This window comes from Sylvia atricapilla, chromosome 4 (genome assembly GCF_009819655.1).
Source record: "Sylvia atricapilla isolate bSylAtr1 chromosome 4, bSylAtr1.pri, whole genome shotgun sequence".
NCBI classification, from domain to species: Eukaryota; Metazoa; Chordata; class Aves; order Passeriformes; family Sylviidae; genus Sylvia; species Sylvia atricapilla.
In genome coordinates, this window is record NC_089143.1 from 3391974 (window position 1) to 3418035 (window position 26062).

Genomic DNA, 26062 nt, shown 5'->3' on the forward strand with positions numbered 1-26062 from the left:
CTAAAATCACATCAAGTTAGGTGTACTTTACATGATTCTTTTCTGGAAGTGGCAGATAGCTACATCTTAAATGTTATTGGCCCAAACACATTTAAACACCAGAATTACGGAATATTTTGAAATAATGAAGCAATACTTGGATTACTTCTCTTAAGGATGTTCCTCATCTACTGGGTTGTGGTCTGCGCAGGACTGGAATCTGAATAGGTATTAATACTTTTTCCTTAATAAATAACAAAAGATTTTGAATTTGGATTAGAAGAGATAGCCAAGTAATTGTGACCAATTTATGTACCAACAAAAAGGGAAAACACAAGGCAGTAACAACACAAATCCCTTTCAACATCCAATCTAAAGAAATGAGAGAGACTTTTCTGTTCTTTAGTATAATCAGTTTAGGATTCTCAAGATTGTATTTCATGTACTCTGGCTTCCTCTTTATTCTCATATTCTTCTCCAGGGAGAAATAAGATGACATAGTGTATATAGAGGTAGAGATATTTCATGGCCTTCAATTAAAACAACTCTGCTCTTTAAGTGAGCAAACTAATTCAGAAAAGTAATCACTATTTGTCTTTTAATATTGTTATCCTCCAGTACAGGATACAATATACTGAAATGCAGATACCCTGATTTCTTATGTCTTTTAAGCAATTAAATCCCTAAGCACATTCAAACAATTTCCCTCAAGTACACTGAAAAGATATCAAATGTTAAATTACAGCCTTTCATCTTGCAAAAACATTTCAAAACCTTAGACTTAGGTTGCATTCACCCATATCTAAAGAACCGTTTAAAAAAAAAATACAATCTGTAAGTCTTTTCACAATTCCCATTTGGTTGGCCTCACTAAATGAAAAAAAACCCCAAACAAAAACCTCACTGCAGAAACTCAACCCAAGAAGCTTCCCTGAAGAACTGCAGGCAGCTGAAAACTATTCCTGTGCTCCTTCTGCACTGATAGCATTAAATCAATTCTCTTTATGCCAGAAAGGATAAAACCAGGATCCTTAATCATTCAAAGCTATTATTTATTTTTCACGATAAAATTAATTTGATTTCTTTTAGATCAGTGACAATTAAATTACCTCCCTGTTTCCATGTAAACAAATATGAGCCTCGGTTTTGATCAAATGTATGTTGCAGTCATTTAAATGAGAATAAAATCCTTCTCATTTCTCTTTACCTTTGCACTAACTGGAATACAAAGCAGGTAAAGAGAGAGACCAAAGACAAGTGTTTCAATCACCTCACTGACTTGATGTGTAATGGCAGGATCTTTTCCCTTCTGTTTTCTAACCTGAACTGCAGAAAGTCTATTTATTTTGTATTTTGCAAAATTAGTTTCAAGTTCTTGATTAACAAGGGTTGACTAAAAGCAGGTAATGCTTATGAGCAATGACTGCACTTTTACCAACATATTCCAATAATTATGGATATTATGATTTGATTTAATAAGAGCTTTCTTACTGCAAACTCTTGATTTTTCCAACAGTGATAACTAACTTTCTGATTTCCACTTTCCCATAGTAATTTAAGAATAAACCCCAAAACTGAATTGTGATAACTGCCATATTCCAACAGGATTCTGGAATTGCTAAATCAGTAAGAAACAGTATTATACATTGTCCTAGAAAAAACTAGTTGTGATAAATAACTTTACTCTCCAAAGATTTTTTTTTATTCCCATAGCAACAAACCTTATTTACTCTCCTTTTCAACTTACATAAAGACTTCTCAAAAGCCTAGGGAACAACACAGGCCCCACTATCACCTTGCTTTATGCCACTTTCTTACTACAAATAGCTATAACATTATTCAGATGCAGGAGTACCTGGGAGAGATAAAGCTATGGATGAAAGCCAGCTGGCCCAAGCCAAGCCAGATAAAGATAATTACGGTGAGAAGTGGGAAATTGCCAGTGGAGAAAAAAGCAGAATGTAATTTTTCATCATGAAATGATTTACAAGTGAGCAGACAGGCTTTTATACACTTTACAGAGAATTGAAATCACTACTGAGTATAGCTGCTATTAAGCTTCAATTACAGTGTATTACAGATATTAGTCTTGAGGCATCAGATATTAAAAAACCTCTCTCTTCAAACGAAACACGTGTAGAGATTACCAAACTTCAGTCCATCTATAGTTGGGACTGAATTCATGCCAGCTGACTGTATATTAAGATGATATTTTATCCAGAAAACTCAATGCCCCAAGCTCCTTGAATAAACACTGAAATGAGAAGCCTTCTCTGCCCTCTATGACTCCTTAATCTGACTAGCCAAGAGCATTGATATTCTGGATTTTAAAATTTTGTGGAATAAATTAGGATTAATGACTGGATTAAAAATTGAGAGACTCATCAGTGTAGAAACGCAGGAAGATAGGCTGAGTATATTGCTTTATTGTAAGATTGCTATGTATATGTTATTACTGTGGATATTACTGCTTCATTGCAAGATTGCTATGTATATGTTATTACTGTGGATATTACTGCTTTATTGTAAGATTACTATGTATATGTTATTACTGTGGTTATTACTGCTTTATTGCAAGACTGCTATGTGTATGTTATTACTGTGGATATTGCTACAAATATTGTTATAAAACTCAATTCTTTAACACTATGTTTTGTTTTGTTCAAGGGCAAATGAACATAAGCAGAGAGAGATACAGAAAAGGCTTATTTGATCCCTAGGAAATGTAGGTTCTACCCTCAACGAAAAATCAAATACCTTATTTCATTGGCTCATACTTAAAATTCAAATAAATTTAATCAGAGGACTATGACTGCATTTATAAACACAACCATGAGTAAGATTAGCACTAAAGAAGAAAAAGCACCATGAAAATTAATGAACAACTGACTGATATAAAGGGACTACGAGTAAATTTAGCCTGGAAATTAGAAATAAGTCCATCAAAGTCCTCAGGTTATTCTGCAGAGGAACAGCAGGGACAAAACACAATAATTACTTTCATGTGAAGCACACATTGCTTCCAAACCAAGGAAAAAGACTGTTTTACTCTGGAGGTCACTTTGGGTTCCTTGTTCTTTTCTCATTATGTTCCTGCTTAGGAAATATGGAACTCTGAGACCAGAGTCAGTGGGGAGCTGCTGCATGTTTTTTAATGCCACTAAAGCAGAGCAGTCACTCTCACTGTGTGGGCCACAGAGAAATATAAATGTGTTTTTTGACCCTCTGAAATGATAAATACAAAGAAAATCTTATTCAATTATCTCGAAGCAGATCATGAAACAAGACAAGAATTATTAGAATTTAAAGCATTATGGAAATTAATTTGACAGCTTAGTGGTATTTCTAGACCTCCGTAATGACTATGAAATATTAAAAAAGGTGTATGAATGTTTTGGTTACCTTTAAACATTCCTGGTTTTCTCCAATAATTAAAACAATCTTTGCATTATACTTTTTTGTGAAGATTTGCTATGATAATATACATAAAAAGCACATTAAGGACATAAAGATTAAAAGCTTAGAGGGCTACAGCTCTCAATAAATTGTCCTTTTATTGGACCATGCCTAAATGTGAAAGGTTTCCTGAATTACTTTTTTAACTGTGAAATGCCATGACTATTAGTGTCAGAAAAGGCTTCTTATAGTGAGGGCTGAAGAGAACTTCATCTTCCAAACCTTTCAAAAGCCAACTTTGTTCTCTCTTGGAAATGATAACCTTCAATTATCACATTGTACAGAACCAAAAGCATTTGATCCAAGAACTTTCAGGTTTAAAACAACAAAAAAAAAGTCATTAAAAGGAAAAAGAAGAAACAAGGTACATAACAATAGAAAACAATTAGCACAGAATGAATCCAAGAGCAGTCTGTTTATGGAGCAGAGACCAGAGAGGTTGTGTTCTACCTCCGCAAGGTCTGAAAAGAGCGCTTGGCTTGTGCTACGTCTCAAAGTATCCCAATAGCTTCTGGGGACAAGGTCCTCTCCTTCTGTTTAAGAACCTGCAGTTTCAAGAAGCACAATTGTTTGAAAAACAATAGAACAACCGTTTATCAACTTTTAGAATCTTTTCTAATTGATCTTCAAAAGAAGGGCTTGGCTCTCTTGCTTCTAAACAGTGACATTTTAACCATTTTACATGACGCTTTGTAAATGAAAGGAACACTGGTCCATTACAGCTACTTGCTTAATGCTTGTGGCTGCACAAAAGTACCACCAGAATCCACCTTCTCAAATAATTCAAGAAAGCAGAAGTGAAAATATTTACTGAAAGTACATGTCAAAATGGCCACGTAGACTCAGTATTTTGCCGCTGTTTTTTATTTCAATTCTTTTTCCTGGAAATCATTAATTTGTATACTTATGAAATTAATTTTTTCACTGATTAAAATAAAAATACCCCCATGCAAATAGTTATATAAATTAATTTAATCTAGTATATGATGACATCGTTGACCAACAAAGAAAGACAATGAACAAACCTAAATAAATTCAACTTTAACTGTAACATACCTATCAGGAAAACACCATCCACGTCTGATGATCAAACTCACCTTATCATGTGAGTGAACACCACATTCTTTTATGCACACAACTCTATAACTATCTACTTTAAATATTCACTGAATTTGTTCTCTTGCAGGAGTCAATTGAACTGGTCCTTCTGAGTGTTCACATTGTATTTCCATGACATGCATCACACCCCAGTTCCATGTTCTGGTTGGCATTTGGCCAGTGAAAGCTCTCATGCAGCACATGCCAAGACACAAATGCAGTATCCACCAGAACATGACTTGAAAGAATTAAACCTGTGCAAATGAAAATACTAAAATATTTCACCCATTTAAAACATCACCATATGCCTTTTATGGCCTATGGACCTCAACACATTTTTAAAATGTTAGGATTGATTTGCAAGATGAAGTGAGAAGGGCCTCATGCATGAGACAGAATGTTGGACTATCCCAGGTATTTTAGGGTTGGATCTACTTGGAACCTGGCTATCTTCAACTCCTCAGGAAATCATGGGAAACAAAAGGCAGCTACATTTCTTCTTTCAGTAGGAGAAACAGAACCCCAAAATACCAATTTTTGGTGAGAGAGACTTTCTGAATTCCTATACATCTGAGTCTCCTTTGTATGGAAATCTCCATTCAGATAGAGGGCAAAAAACATGGCCCACACCTGGGCATTATCCTGATAAAGTGTGGATGTGGCAGGAGGCCAGAAAGAGATTTTTTAACTGAAGCTGAAAATTACTTAAGTAGAATGCTTAACTGGTTTGGTTTCAGTCTGAAACAGGAGGAAGCCATGGGAATACAGCAATCACTGTCCAGCAAGTTTCACTACAGTAAAGCCACTGAATCATAAGGCCCTGCACATTCTACTTCATTTTCCTCACATCACTGCAGTATGCACATCAACTGCACTTTTTAGTTCAGCAGACTTCCTTCCTGCATATTGCTCAAATCTGTGCATTTCTGTGAATAATTATAAAGAAAACAAAGTTTTAAAATTGGAATTTCACTAGTCATCTAACTGTCCTGGATTCCATCCCCTCACTTGGAATAGCACAATAATGCCACAAGATGAATTCTTCTATTTAAACATCAAATCTCTTTTTTTTTTTAAACTGCTTTACTTCTGCCATGGTGCAGAAATTAATCAGTCACGATGAAGACATTAAAAACGTCAGAAGATCTCTTGCTGCTTCTCCTTTTCACCCCTCCAAAATATGAAAAGAAGTTTACTGTTACCTACACAGGGAGCATTTTATGTAAAATACTTTCTTACTTCAGCATTTCAAGTTCTTATGTATTTGTTCTGTAGGTGAAGCATAAAAATAGGAAAGCTCTCTTCAGCTTTCTTTTTGGGGGGCAGCAAAGAGGTGAAGGATCCAATTGACTAATTATTCATGTTCTACACAAGGAAATAAAGAGATGGATCAAATGACTCATGCAGGATGACTTCACTTACATGCATTCATTCAAGATTTGTCTATAGTTTATTGAAATGTATTTTTGTACTTTCCCCTAAAAATCCTGTTTCCTCCATGTTATGTAAATTCATAATTTCCTCCTGATAGCCTTGCATGTTCAGCATGCATTCCACAATCTTTTATGCAAGTCAAGATTCCTCACATTTTTACTGCTTAGCACATTTTTACTTGATGAAAAAGGATAAAATACGATAAATTTTCTTATAGCATATGATTTCATCTCACTGGTGAAGACTGCATCAAGTGAAAATAATTAGAGTACATACACTGTTAGTAGGAGTGTGATATCCATAAAGTTGAAGGCGCTGACATACAGCAAAAATGGGCCAAGCCAAGTACCACGTGTCAAAATGAAGACAAAAGAAGGGAGAAAAAAAGACAACAGAATAGGTTAAGACAAGCAAACCTTTATCATATAATTAGTCTTTTTGTTTATTTGCTTTCAAAATGACAGAAGGAAAAAAAATGGTTTATTTTCAGTCTTACACTTCAAATTTCCGAAAGAGAAGTACAGTTTTTTTTAGTGACTACCCTCAGGACTTAGGAGCCATTTTGGCAATCTTCTCCAAAAGCAATGCTCTACGAATCTCTTCCTTTAGGTATAAGTTTCCTTTGTTCAAAATAAACACTCTAGGGGAGATTCAACCACTGACCCACAGTTTTGAAAAGCTGAGCAGGATAGGTCTCTCTGAGTGGGAAGGAAAAAAATCCTTTTTTCCTCAGGGAAGGTTTACAAAGAAGTCCTAATTCTTGAAAATCATACCTCCTGTGGTTTCAGGGACAAAGAACTGAGACTGAGCATTGATGTTGGCAAAGGTGTAATGGGCACTGAGAAACTCTGCTGATATGTCAAAATGGTTTTAATAATAAGCAATTTTTTCCATAAATATGCAAATTGGAAATGAACTTTTTTTCCTTGTCTCTGCTTGAAAGAGATTTATCCCTGATATTTAATTTTCCAACAGTAAAGGAATTACCTGTTACTGCTGCCATCCTTAAACAAACCATCACAGAGTCATTTATTTCTGACTTACCTTTTTATTTATCTGCATGACATGCAAATTTGACATGTGTGTACCCAATATTCCACGAGAATCTATTCAGATTAATGCATTTTGCATTGGAAGTCAGCATTACTGAGTAAGAAATTAAATTTGAGTATAAAATCTAAGTTCAGTTGTAACATTTCATGATCTATTTTAGAAGTATTATGTGGGTAACAAGCACCAGGATCTGTAGGTCTACATGAACAGCTTCAATGAGTTTTGAAATTAAGGTATAACTTGGTCTTCCCACTGAAATCTCTCACTGTTATAGACATGGGTCATTACTATTCACTTTTCCCTAGATTTCTAAACTCCAAATGGAATCAATGCTACTGTCATAACACATACTACAGTATTTAAACACTATTTTTCCTTCATATAAACCACTTACTCCTTTTTTCCAGTAACTGCAGTTTAGGCTAAATACTGTTTTTCTACATATAAACTTATGCATGTTCTTTAACAACATGAATTTAGTGTTTAAAAAAAGTGACCAGTGAAATATATATACAGATAATTTTGTCCTACATTAAAAAAAAAAAAAAAAAAAAAGCAAACAAATACCGGATGCAACTTTTCTGATTTTACTTACCAGCATTGCACGTTTTTCTTCATCTCCTCTTTTTTCTCTCTTCTCGTTTTTTTTCCTGAAGATCTCCTGGAGCTAAAACCCAAACAATTTTGTTCATCTTTAGTGCTCAGCCTGTTTTCACATGCACAGCAATAGCCTTCATCATAAGGAACATTACAAACTGTAAAAATGCAGTTTTTCACTGAAATATCAGAGTTTCCATGATGCTTTATTGTTCATACTCATGCCTTCATGTTCTTTCTGTGACTTAAACCATCACACAAAAAGGGGAAAAAGGAAATCTTTTTCCCACAAAGTAAGGGTAACAATTCTGCTTGGGAGCACAATTCTAAGAACATCCTATTTAGCCAAATCTGGCTAAAAGGGGAAGTTCCACCCTTTTTCACCACCTCAAGGCACATCCTTTCTTGTCATCTGTTATGTAGCAGTGTTATGTAGTCAGCTGGATCAATCTCTTTTTTTCATATTAGTTGCAAACCTGATCAGTTCTTACTCCTGCTGGCACAAGGGAGGGTAAAAACACCTGGGGGGGTGAAACATTCCCCTTCAGCAGCAACAAACTACTGCTCAAAAAGTCATTTATCAAGTACCCTTTCTTTTCAAGTGTGTTCAAAGAATACCTCCAGGTCTCATAAAATACCCCTCTCACTATCTCAACATGAAGAGCTTTAAACATGACTTCTGAGAAAAACCTCAAATACAAAGATTTCAAACATACAGATTCTGAAGCATATTTATTTTTGTAAAGTCTTCCGAGTAAGAACTGGATTGTACTTCTCTTTCTTTGCAAGCAACTGTTTGATTTAGGTATTTTTATTTATAGTAATATGAATTAATGTTCCAAAACCATTAGAAAAAGATCTACGGTGTTTAGTATTAACTATGATACCATCTAGGTCTCTACTAGAACTTGAGCTTTTAAAAAAGCTGCATGTGAAAATATTGCACTGTCACATGCAGCATTTGTTATCTTCTAAGTGGGCTGGAAAAGGAATAAACCCTGATCTGAGAAACCTGTCCTATCTAAAATATGGTATTTTCAGGACCAAACACCTTGGCACACTGACACAACTGTGGCAGTCCTTTCAAAGGTGAAATTTTACCTAGAGAAGTCTGGTAAAACCTGATCATGTCATGGCATTTGTACACAGAGCTCCACAAGGACTGGAATGTGAAACAAAGGGCTTGTGACACATTTTGCAAGGAAATTTTCCAAACTGAATTTCAGAATATCTTTATTTCAGAGAAGGCAGATGACTAAGACAAAGGGATCAGCAAGCTTTACTGCAGGGGTATGACAACACTGAAATGAATTAATTCAATGTTTGGTGATTAAGTAGCAAGCACATTTTATAAAAAATATTATATAAATTTCAAAATGGACTGCTGAGGTCTGGAATTTCCTGTAAGCAAAATAGAGACCAGAACATTTTGTGTATGACAATATCTATTTCTGAGTATGGGATAAATTGAAAGACCTTGGTCGATTTTTTCAGATTTTTTTTTCCAAACCTACAGGCACTAGTTACTGTAACTTATGCCAAAAAAAGAGTCATGATAGGATAGAGGACTACACAGTTTGCAACCCAGAACAATGCCAAGGAAAAAGTTAAATGAACAGAGAGAAATAGAAAGAAAATCCCTTGTGAAAAGTGAAGTGACAAGCCATCAAGCAGGACAGAAGAGTGGCAGTAATTGAAAAAACCAAAAAAGATCAGTAGAAAGCAAGGCATCCTTGGATGTATTTCCCCTGCCACAGAGGCAAAAGGAGTGGGATTCTGTTGCATGCATTATTAAAGCCCTTGCTAAACTTCTGGAAATGGATCTTTTGTTCAGAAAGAGGTGCTATAGGATAGCAGGGAGTGAAAAAAGTGAATGCAAGAAGGCTCTAGGAGTACTTTCATAGGAACATTGTTTGAAAACAGGATCATGAGACTGACTGCTGAAGGCAGCAAAAGCCAGATCTCCAGTAACAAGGCAACACAATCCTCTGTTCCCTGACCTCTCTGTACTGACATAAGCAAAGAGGAAAGCACAAATACCATGAATAATTTACATAATTAAAATTAAAGATTTTAAAACCATACAGCTGTTTTTAGAAGAATTTAGGTTTTTCAACTCTTCCCTAGGCAGACTTGTTTTCCCTCCAGAATCACATAATGTGTTCCCTGAACAAAACTCTTCAAAGTCTCTTTATTGGTAAAACTGTGTAGAATTACTACCAATTTTGGGCTGGCTGCCCGTAATTGATGGATAAATATTTTGCAAATGTTGGGGTAGTTCAAATGACAACTTCTGTTGCCAGTCTCCTTCTTTTGTGCACACAGGATACAACACATCATATTGAAGCAAGGTGAGTGTAAAGATGCCTAATGTATGTTCTGGGGCCAGTTCTATCACAGCTGCAGTATCACTGAAGCAGCTTCTATTTTCATATTTACTTTTATTACACAAAAATCCATCTACCTATTTTAAACTTTTCACTAAGATCTAACATTCTAACTCAATCTATTTTTGAAGGATCACCTGACACCTAATGGAGCAGAGTTGCACTCAAGTTTAATCTGTACAGATTTGTTAAATACAATTATAGGGAGGGAACAGAAGAATATCTATTGTTTGAAAATTCTGCTTTCATCTTTTTATCCCCCAAGCCTGCTAACAGAAAAGGATAAGGAGAAAAACTTTACCCAGGGATCATGATAGAGAACAACTACACAGCAGGATGTGAAGAGGATTATAAAAACATAAAAAGATGCAATACCCCTAGTTAACATATTGTCCTTGTTTCCCACTTTATATGCTTATTTTATTTCATTTTTAGCATCAGTTTCTGAAAAACAAAGCCTCTTGCTTCAATTTTCCTCCCATTAAGCTGCTGTAATGGAAGCCCTTTTTTTCTTTTAGAACAAACTTGTCAGTCTATTCCACCACATTCTGTTTAATTGCATCCTGAAAGATGCTGCTTTATTTCCTTCTTCTTGCCCTATTTTTTCTTTGTTAATTTTCTTTTATTAAATTTTATTTCTCTTATTTAAAAAAAAAAATGACCAGCATGCCACAATTTGCAAGTGGTGTCACCTTCCAAAGTAAATTTGGAATTTTAAGCAGACACCTGCTCTGCTTAGGCCATGTCACCAGAACAAACCCCCTGAACTTCCCTGAAAAAGAGAAATGGGAGAATGTTCAGCATGTTAAAGAGAGTTTCTTCCATATTTCTATTTTCTTAAGGTTAGCATAGTTTATCTGAATCAATTAAGAAACCACACACAGGAAACGAGGGTGTGTCTTTATTTTAAATAAATTAAGCTCTGACACTTTAATCCATTCCATGGGTCTGTTTCATTCTTTGTATTTTGCTCCATCTTTTTTCAATAACAGCACTGGGCTTTTTCCTCATGTATACTGACTATTTATTATTTCTAAGCTCAGCTACCCAAAAATATATGAAAATACAAACTATGAAAATTTAATTTATTTCTTTATAATTTTTCAGTAGAAATTAAGGCCTTCAGTGTAGTCCTCAGAAATCTTTCTGCATTTCCTTTTTTTTTTTTTTTTTGTTTTTTAATGATCACTCACTGGCATTTATTTAGAATGGCATTAATTATTCCTCCCAATTCTTTTGAAATCAGAAACGAAATTAAATGACCATAAATCTAAAATAGCCCTGTTGTTAGTGCAAGGATCATTCTCCTGAACTTGCTGCATCCTACTTCCTGAAAATTTATGAAGCATTCAAATTTTAAGATGCAATTATCAGATTTATCATGATAAAAATGAATATACAGTGAGTGGATGATTTAAGACTTTCAAAGGTTTTCCCCTCAACTGCCGAATTATTTTTCATTTTCAAATCTCAACACCACATAATTTTTTTCTTTCAAATCTGGGCTTTTAAGAACTGTTTAGATTTCTAGCCTGAAAAAAACCAAACTTTTCTTAAACAAATAATAACATGAATTTACAGAACTGCTTTCTCTAAGCAGTGAACAGAGGTAAAGCTCTAATTTGAAAAATACTGTCATTCAAATTAGTAATGTAACTAAACCTTGGATGCAACCAAACTATTGCCAAGTTTTATGGTGTCCTGCATCTGTTCAAAAGCATGTGGACATCATTCTGGCCAAAGCCAATTTCTCTTGTAGGAATATTTCTCCTTCAAAAGAACTCACTGAATCCCAGCTTAGAAAATTGCTTCAGCATATGGATTTATGGCTAAACTAGATCTATGTACGGTATGTTTTATTTCCTTACAGTCCTGTCCAAAACAGATGCTAGTGTCACATTTTATCAGTATTTTTGGGTCACTTGGGATTATCAGCAGAATGAATGGCAAAGTCTCCCAGCAAAAGGTTCTTTCATAAGTCCTTTCATCATGACAGCAATTAAAAACTCTGCTAATCATTAAACCATTTCTATACTTTAAGCAGCCTATCTGTGACTACAGTAGCAATTAAAAGATTCAGGATAAAAACTAGAATTAAGCTTCAGAAATTATCCACACTCTTGTGCACTCTAAGGAGCTTCTATTTCAGTTTACATCATAATAACCTGTTTATATTAAGTAATAACTCCCTTCAGTGAAGAACAGCTAGCAATGTAGATAATATTCTCATAACTAATATCATCACATTAGTTTCAAGATTATATCAAAAAGTGAAGATATACATACCACTAAGAATTCCTTTTTGTCCACCATTTCATTGCCATCAGTATCAAACATGTTGAAAGCAATTCGAAAACCTGCATGTGGCTCTGCCAAAAAAAAAAAACCAACAAAAAACGCTAAACATTCAATTGTTTATTTCCTTGGAAGGAAAGCAAGTCTAATACTCCACAAGAAATTATATGGAGTCACTTCATAAAAGCCAGAACCTCAACTGATTTAAATCAGGATATTTGTGTGCATAGTAAATGCAAATCATAACATCTGTAAAACAGTGTAAGCTGTGTCATTCCAACAGAAGGTATGCTCACAAAACTAGGAACAGAACATGAAATCTCATAAAAGTCTGTTAGTTCATGGGTAGAGTCCATTTATAGTACAAATACAGAGATGCAGAAAATAAATTTTCTATGAAAACTACAGTGTTCTAAAAGCCAATTTAGAAGATTTTGAAAAAAAGGTCCAGGATGCAACTTCTGGCCAAACTAAATGTTATGCTAAAAGACACTCAATATTTTCTTGTTTACATGCTGAGAGCTTAGAGCCATTAAATTTGAGATCAGGTTAGAACTTTGAATTATTTCTGAAATACAGCAGCTTTGAAGGGAAATGTAAGTAAAGCCTTTAGGCAACATTTTGGGGATACTCACTGATTTGCAATATGAATGAATTAGGGCCAAATGTTAATTCAGGTAACAAGAAGTGAGGGAAGAATCATTGATCCATAGTGGAAGATATTAAGGGTTCAGGGTCAAGTTTCAGGTCTGATTCATAATAGGAATCCAGCTGATGTCCAAAAAAACCCCACTAATGAATCCAATAGAAATTATTTAATTATATGTAAGGGAAAGACAAGTAAAATTCTTTGCTTCTTCCCAGAAAATACCTCTTACAATATTAAAAAAAAAGGTCTGTATCAGGCTTAGTTTACTCTAAGTTATTTTACTTCAATTTTATGGGAGATAAAAGAATAATTTTTCAATTTGTTAGTGTTTCTGACAGAAATACTTTATATTTTACCACTGACTCTTTGATTTTACTCATTATGCACTAATTGGTGAAACAACCCAGCAATAATGTCTATCTTTCTCTCCTCCTTATATCAGTGTCCTTTATTTAGCAAATTTAGCTAGAAATGTTGTATGATTTTCAAACAAGAAAATAAATGTAAGCTCTTCACTGGGTTTTAGCTGAAGCCTTTAGCACAGCCTCCTCAACAGCCACTAAAAGGTATTCTAGATAATAATGTATTAAATCAAGCTTAACACAAGATTCTAGAAGGGCAGAAGAAGTTCAGAGGGACACAGAGATGTATGGTTTAGTTGTTCTTACGTGCAGGGATAGGAATTGTAATTAAAAAACAACACACTCAGAGCTTGGGAATTGCAAGGAACATTTTAGATGGTTTCTCCAAAAATACTTACTTGTTAAAATACATAAGAGGAATAAATATTCTGTGTAAGATATCACACCTGAAGGCAAAAAAAAAAAAAAAAAAGCCACGTTAGTTTCACATCCTTGTTTTCACATCCTAAACTTGAAACACTAAATCAATATATCAGGAGAATTTTTGTACATATGTATATTCATATTTGTATGTATGTAACTATTCAGCCTGGTCAATAAGTTATTTGTCTACAATATTCATCTATGGCATGGGCCCTTTTGTTTGGATTTGGATTTAGGGGAGGAGCACATTACACATGGCAAGTAAATCAATAGTGGAGCACAGCTCATTAAACAGAATCTAGGTAGACTCTTATAAGCTAATAGAAATGATTTATTCAATTTTCTTTCCAAAAACCCCTGTCCAGTAATTCATGATAGTACTCCTTAACAGTATGAAAACATTTACTTGGAGAACATTAATAGTGCTTCCCTCCTGATACACACCGGTTTTGAATACAGTTCTTGACTTTATTAAGTGCTTTGTAAGTGCATGTGCTATATTAAACTGAAAACTTGATCTCATGGGGTTTTTTTGCAAGATTACAAAAGGGAAGCACACTGTGGAATGGCACTTCCTTTTTCTCTTTCAGAAGTGATCAAGGCAACGTTTAAATGAGAGCTGAAGTCCAATGCCTGTCCTGGGTTGTATTTTAGGATGTATTCTATCACCATCTTCAGTCCATGGCCCATCAATGCCTTGTGCATGACTCACAGATAACTCCCTCCGGCTGTTATCTCTCTTTAATGGGCCATCAAGGACCTCCTGGATGACTCAGCATCCCATTGGGAGATGCTCTCGCCCACGGGGAGGAGCCAAGCATTCTCCCCTGGATAGAAGCTGGGATTTGGGACAGTAGAAGCAGCCCTCACCCACTGGATTCCCAGAGGACCGGAGCTACCAGACCTTTCTATGGGATCACTGCTTCAGGAAGAGCACCTCACCTGGACTGCTTCCATCACCCTGATCAGGGTGTATTCTGACTCTGTCAGTGTTTTTTTCTTTTTGTATTGTTGCATTTATTTTATTTTATTTTATTCCTTTTCTTCTCATTAAATTGTATTTCTGACTTAGAGCCTCTCACTTGGTTTGTTTTCAAACCACAACAATGCCTAAATAGTACCAATAATCCCAACAGTACCAAATAATCCCAATGCCTGGTACTTTAAGTTGTACTTGTGCCTTTCCAGCTCTGAAGTAAGGGGTGAAGTGACAACCTTGCAGAATGTCCAGAGCAGCAATGAAGAGAACATCTCATAATTCACTAAGGATGGAAAACAATGGGCTTGCAGCTCTCCCAAAAGCCCTTAGCTCCAATGACCTTTGAGGCTGTTCTAGAGAAACTTGTTCCTGTTTCTAACAGATCAGCTTTGTCTCTGTCCTCCAAAACAAGAAGTGTTAAGTCAGTTCATAATATCAGATTATTTCAAAAGAGTGAAAAAATAAAAAGTATTTAGATGCCCGAGAGTAAAGATGTCTATCAGCTAGGATTTTCAGAAGTTGCTGGCTGTCTCCTTGATTTCAGTCCAAGTCAGGTGCAAAAGTTTTACCAAAAACAGGCACGTCTTTAGATGTTAAATATCTTTTAAATTTGACTTAACTGAATAGATGACAAACTAGGTAAGCAGTCATCTGAAATTTTTTTTTGCACTGAAAAACCTGTACAATGAAAACTAAAAAACATTGTATCATTCATGTGGATTTTACTTCCAATTATACTTCAAATCCCATCTTTTGATCCAAGAGCAAATTTAAGTCTTCAGAACCAGTATTTATTCCTGCTAGTAGATGTAGTTAGGAAAGTTACTACAGTTTTTTAATACCACCTACACTTTTCCTCAATTTATACATTATTGAAGATTAGCAATGATTAAATACAGGCATTTGAGTAACACATGCTCTGTGCTTGTCTCCTTGATTTTATACAGCACCTTGCAGAAACGAAGTTTTCAAAGGCCTGCTTGAATCTGTTTGGACAAGCATCCTATCAAGAAATCAGATACCTCAAAGGTTCTCATTCAGTGATGGAAAACATCCTTTAATATCCAGTCAATAAATGTAAATATATATTTTTGGTTTTTTGACGGCACCTTCTATGCTGTAAAACAGGAAGAAAGTGCCAATTGTCAAGTAGTCCATCACAGGTTCGAAGATATAAATAATAATATAAATAAATATAAATATATTATATAAATAAATGGCCTTGAAAGCCTCTCCTTTTGTTTGTCCTGCCAGATTGTAGCTGCAGACAGATACAGTTCTGGTTGACTGCTCTGAGTGTTATGGGAGAGAGGCTCTGAAGTGATGATTGAAGGGAAGGAAAAACTTACCCTAAGATCAGAAAGAAAGAGATGGAGGGCACTCCAGAGTAAAACATAATAAAACTTAAGGTCAGTGGGCATAAATCTGCCGTGCCTCAGCTGAATTACAGAAATCCATGGCAAAATAAATGGACATAGGCTTTTGCTACTTGCTTCATACTTGCATCCTTTAAAAAATGAGTAAGAAACAAAAGAATAAAGACTAAATTATAACTAAGGAGACCTGAATTCTATTTCCATTTCTTTCACCAATTTTCGCTATCAGTCATAAGATGCATCATATTCTCTTGTATTTGCTATAAAACTGGGCAATAGAACTCACTTTTTCATAAAACATGCTGAAAAGATATCCATCTACTAAAGTTTAACACCAATTTTACCATCTTATTTTGACATTTCCATCAGCTTCTGTAGAACTCACTGGCAGAAAACTGGAGTACAATACTGTTGAATCAAGACTGTGCACATTGCAGACATTTTATTAGAGACTTCATAAGCAACATCTAGATACATTTTTAATGTATTGATTTAACAGATACTAAAGCAATTAATTTTATGCAATTAATATTTCAAAAGTCAGCTGTTCTCTGACTGTCTAGAGCAAAGAAGTACACTGAAATACAATGCAAAAAAATGTGCCAATTTCTGCCTCTCTGTAGGCTGTAGACTCAGGAAAAAAAGAAAAAAGTGAGTGCCTCCATGCACTAGAGAGCCTCCTTTGAGAGTCTGTCCATACTACTTACGCCTTGAATACATTTGAGCTGCATTTGAGTCATAAAGTGTCTTTCTTTTACAACAAGTACTTGTGTCTGCTTCTGAAAATATTTCAAATGTGCCACCACGCCTTTACCACTCTGAATATAAGCAAAGAAGTATGTAGATTATTATCATAAATAGCTTTAAATGGCTGTAAAGCCATCATTCTTTTACTTTCCTATGGGTTTTTTTTTTGTTGTGAAGTGATAGAGCTTATTAAGAAGGAAAAAAATACAACAGAGGGACCAGGAGTGACTCTTGGCCCTTTGCTTACCAATAATATGAGTTTTAAAAGCTATCAAAGGCCTCATCTGCAGAGTTTAAAGGAATATATAACATTTCTGAAACTGTCTCTTTGTGTTGTGCACATAATGCTTATTCAGTGATAGAAGGTACCACTACTGTGTTTAAAAATAATCACATTATTGAACCTAAGGAAAAGAAGTGAAGAGATATTGTTGTTTCTTTACTGGAATATTCTGTCTGTAGTCCAGAGATCATTCATGGCAACAAGCAGAACCTGAAATAATGAAATATCTTAACAGACTCTGAGTCCCCAATCACATAAAGAGGGTAGATGGAAGACGGCATCATTAAAACTCTGTAGAGATTACATGAACTTTCCACGCTGTAAATGTAGAAAGCAACAACAAGCACTTTTTTAATTTTTGAAAATGTGATTCAGATTAAAAGTACGTCATCACAAAAAAGTTAATAGAATGATAATTTGGTTCAGGATAATAAATTCTCCTCAATCACCTTTCTCATTAAGATTACGGAAAAGTTTGGATGATCCTTTCCAAACTGGTGGTGTCTCCATAAGGATCTGATTCAGTTCCTAAAAAAATAAGGTTTAAAAAAAATTTAAAAGCATATATTTCAGTATTTAATGAAGTAGTTAATAGATTATGATTAAATTCTAGGATATCAATATAAAACACAAGGAACTGCATGCAAAACTACCAGTTAATTTAACTTCAGTTACCACAATGATTTTGGAAATACTCAAGAACTCAAAAAATTTTTGCACATGATTATTGCAAGAATTACTCATCTGCATGAATTCTAAGTGTTTGCTGAGCTGAAGAGAGAAGTGCAATGTATTTCTGGCTGAGATAACTCACCACTGCTCATACTGACTGAAGCCAAGGATAATTCCCCCTGGATTTCAGTAAGGTTTTCATACAAAATCCAAGCAACTGTTCTTTTAAAGCACTTGACCTGAACTAAAGCAAACCTCACCCATGAATATGAAGGTACTTAAAATACAGGGAAACAGACAGAGTCCTTTTGCAGTTACACAAATGAAAAAAAAAAAAAACAACAAAAAACAGGCACTTGAAACACCACAAAAGGGAGAGAGTGGCATAATATTTGCACATTGTATAATGTGCAGTTTTGCACATTATACATATTATACCTAGACACTAAGAAATGCAGTCAGATATGGACTGAAGGAGAAACTGGAGATGCTTGAGAAAGTCAGTAAATCCAACAAAACAGGCACAGCAGTAAGGCACCTGAGATTCTAATTCTGCTGAGTCTGAAGTGAAGAAATGAAGAAATTACCTGTGCCTTTACATTAACATCATGAACAAAATCAACTACCAAAATGTATGTTATAAGAGCACAGAGGGATTATTGCTCACCTGCTTCGAAAGGATCGCCACTTTTTAGCATCTGCAACAAAGAAAGACTTATGAATGCACAGAATTTAGTTATGCCAATGTGGTGTCATAAAACTTGGCTACTTCTACACTGTGTTTTCTAGACAAAGAATGATTTGTCTTATTCATGAACGTCCTTGTCTTCATGTTATTAAAAAACCCTTTAACTTAATATATACCTAAAGTCCTAACTTTAAGGAACCAATTCAGATGGAGTTTTAATCAACTCGGTTTCAATGAGGGAAAAAACTTTCAACCTCCAAAATACATCCTTAAAACACTTAACAGGAAATACAGGGCATTCATGCTAGCCCCTGGTATCAACATTCTGAAATTATTATTTAGTAGCAGTATTAATATTTGCAATATTAAAATGCAAATCATAAGGAGACCTAGATTGCTTCATTCAATACTTTTTAAAGCAACAGAAAAAAAAAACCCTTGAAACTACACCAAATGGTAAAACACCCCTTCATCCCTTCTTATTAACTCAGATTCCTTTCCCAGCCTCTGTCAGGCTCAATTCTTTGGTAGTTGTAATTGAACAAGAGTTGTCCATAAACCATTCAAGAATTCAAAACTTGAGGTGCTCAAGACACCTCCTTCTCCAGACAAGTATTTGTACAGATTGAATATTTCAACAAGGTATTGTTGAATATCAGAATTCACAAAGGTCCAGAAAGTGTCATTTTATGTGGTCAAATCTGTAACTTTTAGTAGAGGCTTTACTTTATAGAGCAAAACATGCTCTGTTACTAGAAATCCTCTTCGCATTGTGAAATTTCATGTTCCACTGAACAATTAAAACAATACACAAGCTACCCTTTGTGGTCTTTCATCAATTCGTGGTTAGAAACTGCTCTGAAATTTTAATTTTACATCTTGGTAAAGGTTGACAAATCCCACTCTAACAATGGTGGAAGTTATATCATACAACATATAACATGAGCTAAACAGATTTTCATAAGCTTTTCAGTTGATTTTTTAAATAAAGTCCCCTGAAACGATTTCATTTGCCATATAAATGGATGTAGGTTATGCCTACCATAAAAAATCTTGGAGAATAAATATACCTGATTTTCCATTCAGATCATTTCCCTAGTCTCATATGTTATATAAATATTTTCTTTTCTGGACAAGTCAGTGAAGATTTATGTGTATATATACACACACTTCTTACAACTCAGTATTAAGCTAAATTTACTTATGTAGCACTAAGGGGAAAAAATCTATTTCATCTTCTCCTAATTTGCTTTCTCAATATATAGACACATATTTCAGATTATAGAAAATGTATCAAGAATGAATCTTAAAATATGTATGTTCCCAAATGAGAGCCTGCACCATAATGATAGATACAAGTTAATTATAGCATTTATGCTATATTTTTTGTAATAAATGTCTGGAGTAAAAGCTGTATTTTATAAAAGAAAAATACTCTTGTCATATTAGTTAGTGTTTAATCAAAAAAGGAAGTGAACACCCTCTTGACTTTTGTAGGGTTGACATGATTTCCAAAGTAAATCAGTCACAATAGATGCATTCACTCCATCACAAATATCATTCAGGCCTTGTATTATTAGCTTTTCTATAAAGCAGACATAAAGAGCTTCTATTACCATACTTCAAAGGCCGTTTTTGCTTTTTGACAAAACTCAAGACGTTTCTAGTCTTCATTCATAAAATCCCCAGGTATATGTTCTTTTTTTATCATGCAAAATGTAAGATGGTCTAGTATGTCAGCCTGAATGGACCCAATTATATACAGCTTGCAAGGTATTTATAAAATGACCTCAAAAACAAAAAATAAAATGTTTTTAGAATGTGTTATTAGAAAAAATCCTTCCTTAAATGTACAACTTTCAACGGAAGACAGAAAATTGACTTGCCCAAGAAGACAAAGTGGTACTTTGGCAACTGCTGCGGTACAAAGGTAAAAATTACCATAGTCAGAGATGAGAAGCTGGATGTGGTAATCTGTGGGTCATCTATTTCAGCTATTACTTCCTATTTATCAACCTTCTGTCCCATTGTCCCAGACAATATGGCCTGCACTAGGACAAAGTGACTCACTTCTACTTAGTTACAATCCTTTAAAATAGTTATATCTTAGTTATAATCCTTTAAAATAGTTCTGTCAGCCACGTAATCTCTGATACCATGAAACCCAGAGGCACCCAGTTTAGTTTTGCTTCTGGTCTCAGAGGTGAACTGGATGAACAGAAAGGATTTTAACAGAAACAAGGTTTGCCACACTGAATTCAGAAAGGTGTTGACTGTCCAACTCCAGATCTCTTCTCCTTTTCCATGAGATAAACAAAATGTCCTTATGAGCTAAATGATTTTTGGTTTGGATTGGTTTTTTAAATCTGAGGGTTTGCTTTGTGAGAGGAGGAAGCAGAAACTTCATTAAGCATGGAAATATTTTTAATAGCAGACAATACATATAGTGTGTTCTAGCCAATCAAACTGTCATGGAACAGAGTTAAAACCAAATGTTTTAATGACATCCAGGATATATAGCACAAATGCTTCATGACCATACACAGTGAAACCCAACCCCACACTAACAAAAAAGGGAAGAATTGAAGGTCTGAGCAGAGGAAACAGATAAAAAGTGCTGATGTGTATTTGTATTAACTTGTGTGATAAGCCATCTGCTTCCTCTCTTTTAACTGCAAAGCAAAAAAAAAAAAAAAATGCTTTCTGGTAAGAGTTTCAAAGTTTTGCAAGTTTTCACACCATCTAAGATCTATCTTCACTGTTACAATGAGATTATATCTTTATTCAAAAGTTACAGAAGTTTTGATCATGGATGTGCCACAGCTGAATTCTTTGCTCGTTTCATTTCTGTTAAGAGAACAAAGGGGAACAAATCCAACATCTGCACAGAATTTTAAACTTCCTCTGAGTGTTTTAGCAGTGCTTTTGACTGTCTCTATACTAGCTTTGTGGTGAAGAAAGGAAAAACCCAAGGTGAGTGATTATACATGTCACACCTGAGCAAAAATATTCCCATTCCCCAGAAGCTGTGTGCTGCTACCAATGCACTGCAAGCCTGAGGGCCAGGAAATCAACCAGAGCAGAAGGGATCACCTTACTACTCAGTCACTCTTTGATACTGAAAGCAAGATTTTACAACAAATGACCTAAAGTTGATAGTTAATTTTTTCAATAATTAACACATTGTACTAACACTGGCAATGTTGAAGTGTAGAAAGTTGATCCCCTAGAGGACTAAAACTTACTCAAAGCAGGTTATTTAGAAAGCCATGACACAGTTCTATCTTAGGTGTTTTAGAGAACATGTGTATGTTGTCTGCTTACAGAAGAGGAAGAAAGTTTCATAACAATAGAGGCCTATTCAGGAAAGAAACCGTGTCAATGCAAATGGGACCAAATTAATTTGCCATCTTTCATGACTCTTGAGCTGTTTGACACTTTTAAGACAAGACCGTTTAATTAGCATACAGATGCTTACAGTCTAGTAACAATCAGGATACTGTCCGAACGCATTTGGACACAATTAAAATCTGAAGGTGCGGCACCTTTTTCGCTACGATCCGAAACAGAAGTAGGACTCAAAAGCGAAATGGGAAAACAACATGCACCACAGACACTTTCCCTAGCAGTTTTAGCACTATAAACTCCTGCTTACGTTTGGGTTCATCACTTGTGACAGCCTGGATGAAGTCGTATGGAGTCATGTAACAGCTGTCCTTCAAACTCCAGACTGGCAAATCTACGAAAGCGCTGCTCCCGTGGAGGTCCGCATAAAGGTGCAAATCTTCGAGGTCTGATTTGTTTTCTGTAGGCCTTTAAAGACAGAAGGACACAGTTTTAATCCATGAAAAGGTTCTGACTTACAATTGCCATAAAGGAACTGTAACTATAAAAGTGATAATTCATAATGTCACACACATCCAAGTTTTTCAATGGTAAGAGCTGAAACTGCAATTGGGATTTCACTGCTGTCATCTTCAGTCTTCTACAACTTTAGCAACAATCTTTGTGTGGTGAAATTGGTGGTACTACCCAATCTCAGAAGAAAAAAAATTAAAAAAGAGAATTCGGCTCCTGAATCATAGAAGAAGGGGCAACTTTAACTCAAGAAGTCATTGTAACTTCAGCGGGCAGATTTCAAACAACTTGCCAAAACTATTTCAGCTTTCTGATAGTTGCAGAAGAGAACAGAATAATACTTTTTCCATATTGTTTCTTAATATAGAGGCAGCTGTTAATAGTAACAGGCCTCCATAATATACACCAGTGTAAAGCTACCATAGCTGGGGGAACTGAAGGAAAGGGAACAGGGAACAGGGAACAGGGAACAGGGAACAGGGAGAGGGGAGGGGGAGGGGGAGGGGGAGGGGTAGGGGGAGGGGGAGGGGAGGGGGAGGGGGAGGGGGAGGGGAGGGGGGGAGGGAGGGGGAGAGGGGAGAGGAGAGGAGAGGAGAGGAGAGGAGAGGGAGAGGAGGGAGGGGGAGAGAGGAGAGGAGAGGAGAGGAGAGGAGAGGAGAGGAGAGGAGGAGGAGAGGAGAGGAGAGGGGGAAGGAGAGGAGGAGGAGAGAGGAGAGGAGAGGGAGGAGGGAGGAGGAGAGGAGAGGAGAGGAGCGAGGAGCGGAGAGGGAGGAGAGGAGAGGAGAGGGAGGAGAGGAGAGGAGGAGAGGAGAGGAGAGGAGAGGGAGAGAGGAGAGGAGAGGAGAGGAGAGGAGAGGAGAGGAGAGGAGAGGAGAGGAGAGGGAGGGAGAGGAGAGGAGGGAGCGGGAGGAGGAGGGAGGAGGAAGGAGAGGAGAGGAGAGGGAGGCGAGGAGAGGAGAGGAGAGGAGAGGAGAGAGAGGAGAGGGAGAGGAGAGGAGAGGAGAGGAGAGGGCGGGAGAGGAGAGGAGAGGAGAGAGGAGAGGAGAGGAGAGGAGAGGAGAGGACGAGGAAGAGGAGGAGGAGAGGAGAGGAGCGGAGCAGGAGGTGAGGAGAGGACCGAGTAGGAGGAGAGGAGAGTGAAGGGCGGAGAGGAGAGGATGAGGAGCGGAGAGGCCCCCCCCCAGGAGAGGGCGAGTGAGGAGAGGAGAGGAGAGGAGCGGAGGAGAGGAGAGGAGCGGAGAAGGCGGGCGCGGAGAGGAGAGGAGAGGAGAGGAGAGGAGAGGAGAGGAGAGGAGAGGAGAGGAGAGGAGAGGAGAGGAGAGGAGAGGAGAGGAGCGGAGAGGAGAGGGAGAGGAGGAGAGGAGGGAAAGGAAAGGGAAAGGGAAGCATAATTATAATTCCCAGAGTTACAGAAGTATAATATAGCATTAAATTCACATATCACGAGAATCTATGTCAGGAGTTTCTGGTATATTTCGAATCCAGCTGATTTAAATATAAACTTGGTAGTACAAAACCATAAATGCTCTGAATTCTCACATATTTCTGTTGCACTGCCAAATCTTTAACAGAAAATATGTTACTGCTATCTGAAAATTCTTTTTAGACCATAATGAGGCAAGCTCCTCTGTGGAATCATTATCTTGAAGAAAATGTATGTATCAACATTTTTTCAGAGATGAAAAAGCCAACCCCAAACTGTTTCCTAGAAGGAAGAGCAATCATATAGGTAACTTCTCCCATTATGTTAAAGTAGGAATGCAGCATCTCATCAATGAAATCTCTCAAGTTGCTCATTATTTCATACAGTATTCCTAAAATTCTCCATCTGTCTAACTAAGGCACACACAATTTAACTAATATTATGCTTTCTTTTAACAGCTAAGAAAACACACAAATGCACCTTGTTTTTCAGAGATATCTAAACCCAAACATAAGTTGGAAGATGTCTGCATTGGCTAAGAGATAACTGTCCTCAAACACAAAGAGAAATTGGTTTTCCAAATCCCTTCCAAGAATAGATAAGAGATTCCAGCAATGAGAAGCAAAGACACAATTTATACTGAGTAGTCAAAGATCTGGGCCCACTTCAGCTTTTCAAACAACATCCTTAAAAAATAAAACATTGGTGAGACTTCTGCAGTCAAACAAAATTTTATGGCCTCAGTTATAAATACGAGATTAAATTAGATTTGTAAAAGAGAAACGTCAAAAATAAGTGTGTCTAGAAGAGGTCAAACACTTTCTACACGGGGAAAAAATAAGTTTTACAGGGGAGTCTTACTACTTAATACCTTATCTAGGACATTTTTAGCCATAAAGACACAAGACAATTGACTGTGCATTTCTCTTTCTGGACTGTCTCTAGTACTTTCAAAATCATTGCTCCATGTGTGACAATGTTTTGTTTCAACAGACAGTAATACAGTAATTTAATTTTCAGTAGACTGCTCTACAAATATTCTGCACTTCTGCTTTAGAGGCTGCTCTAAACCAGGGCTTCATGTTTTTTATTATTTTCAAATGATTACCAAATTAAATATGGGGAGAAAAAATAGTTTAACGGCCAAACCTACGAATCAACTTAAAATCCCAGAAAGGAGTGGAATTCTTTTCTAACATAATCACATGCAAGAGCAAATATTTCTGTCCTATCTCACTGAATATTTTGGTCTTACTGATCCTTCAGCAGTCCAGTGGCATTCAAGCTATGCCTTCATGTGGGAACTACACAGCTCAGTTGTTTTGACAGAACTTGTAGTGACATAACTGATTCCCCTTGTATTTGAAGTTTAATAATTTATCCTTTTTTTTTTTTATATGTATGTTATTATCACTATTACAAACGTGCTTGTGAAGACAGTCAGGTTGCAAATATCAGTAAATAAAGCAATGTTTCTGCAAAGTCAATTTTCAGACAAGAAACAGCTTCCAGGCTCTATTACACACACTGTATGTATAATCAACTGTAGTCAGTCATAATCAATTAGACACAATCACAGAAATCTCTAGATAATGTATCTCTCAAATATCATTTCAGTTTTGATCACTGTCAGTGTTTAGAGAGCATGCTGAGATTCCTTGCTCTCAAGAAATTCTCCCTGTCTCAGGTACCACTGCTCAATATTTCACTTGAGATGCTCAGAAAAAACATTGTGAAGTTCTCAGACACATATTTCAACATTATCTTAAGGACTCTATGCTACTACATATATAAAATAAGATGCTGCAAACATGGAATTTTAAAGATGCTTAAAATTTATGCATGTAAAAAGTAAAGCCTTAATTCTGCCTCATTTTTCAATCTAGCTCCTCTCTGACTAGTACAGCAATGCTAATATTTCATGCTCTGGCTCAAATCATTGTGAGCTGATATGAATACAGCCTGTATTCATAAATAAAGGGAGCAGTTCCTCCCTAGAAGCCCAAACACCTGTATGACCCTGCTTATGTTCACTTTTCCAAGTGTCAAACTGGATAAGAAACTGGTCTCACAGAACTTTTCTTTTTTTTTTTTTTTTTTTTTTTTTTTGGTGGTGATATTTTTTAAGCCAGATAGATGCCTGGATCTACACCATGAAAATTGTTATTTGTTTCAAAACCTAGGCCACGGGAGCTTACTGATAATAAAAAAGAAACATACCACCTGTTCCAGCAGCAAGTCCACCTGCTTCAAGTGAGGGAAAACTGTGAGCTTAAGCATTATTTTATTCAAGGAGTAAAACC

General features: G+C 36.1%; 1 protein-coding gene across 1 annotated transcript in view; it reads right to left on the minus strand.

Annotated features, from left to right (window-relative positions):
• The window catches only part of LOC136360041 (calcium uptake protein 3, mitochondrial-like), a 37685-nt gene extending 15481 nt beyond the window's left edge, over window positions 1–22204 (minus strand). Inside the window, 8 exon segments of the mRNA XM_066316940.1 lie at window positions 3886–3980; window positions 6240–6282; window positions 7616–7687; window positions 12291–12373; window positions 13709–13756; window positions 17568–17646; window positions 18454–18488; window positions 22134–22204. Coding sequence (XP_066173037.1) covers window positions 3886–3980; window positions 6240–6282; window positions 7616–7687; window positions 12291–12373; window positions 13709–13756; window positions 17568–17646; window positions 18454–18488; window positions 22134–22182 — 504 coding nt within the window. The 5' untranslated portion in view covers window positions 22183–22204.
• Window positions 22205–26062: the final 3858 nt, after the last annotated feature.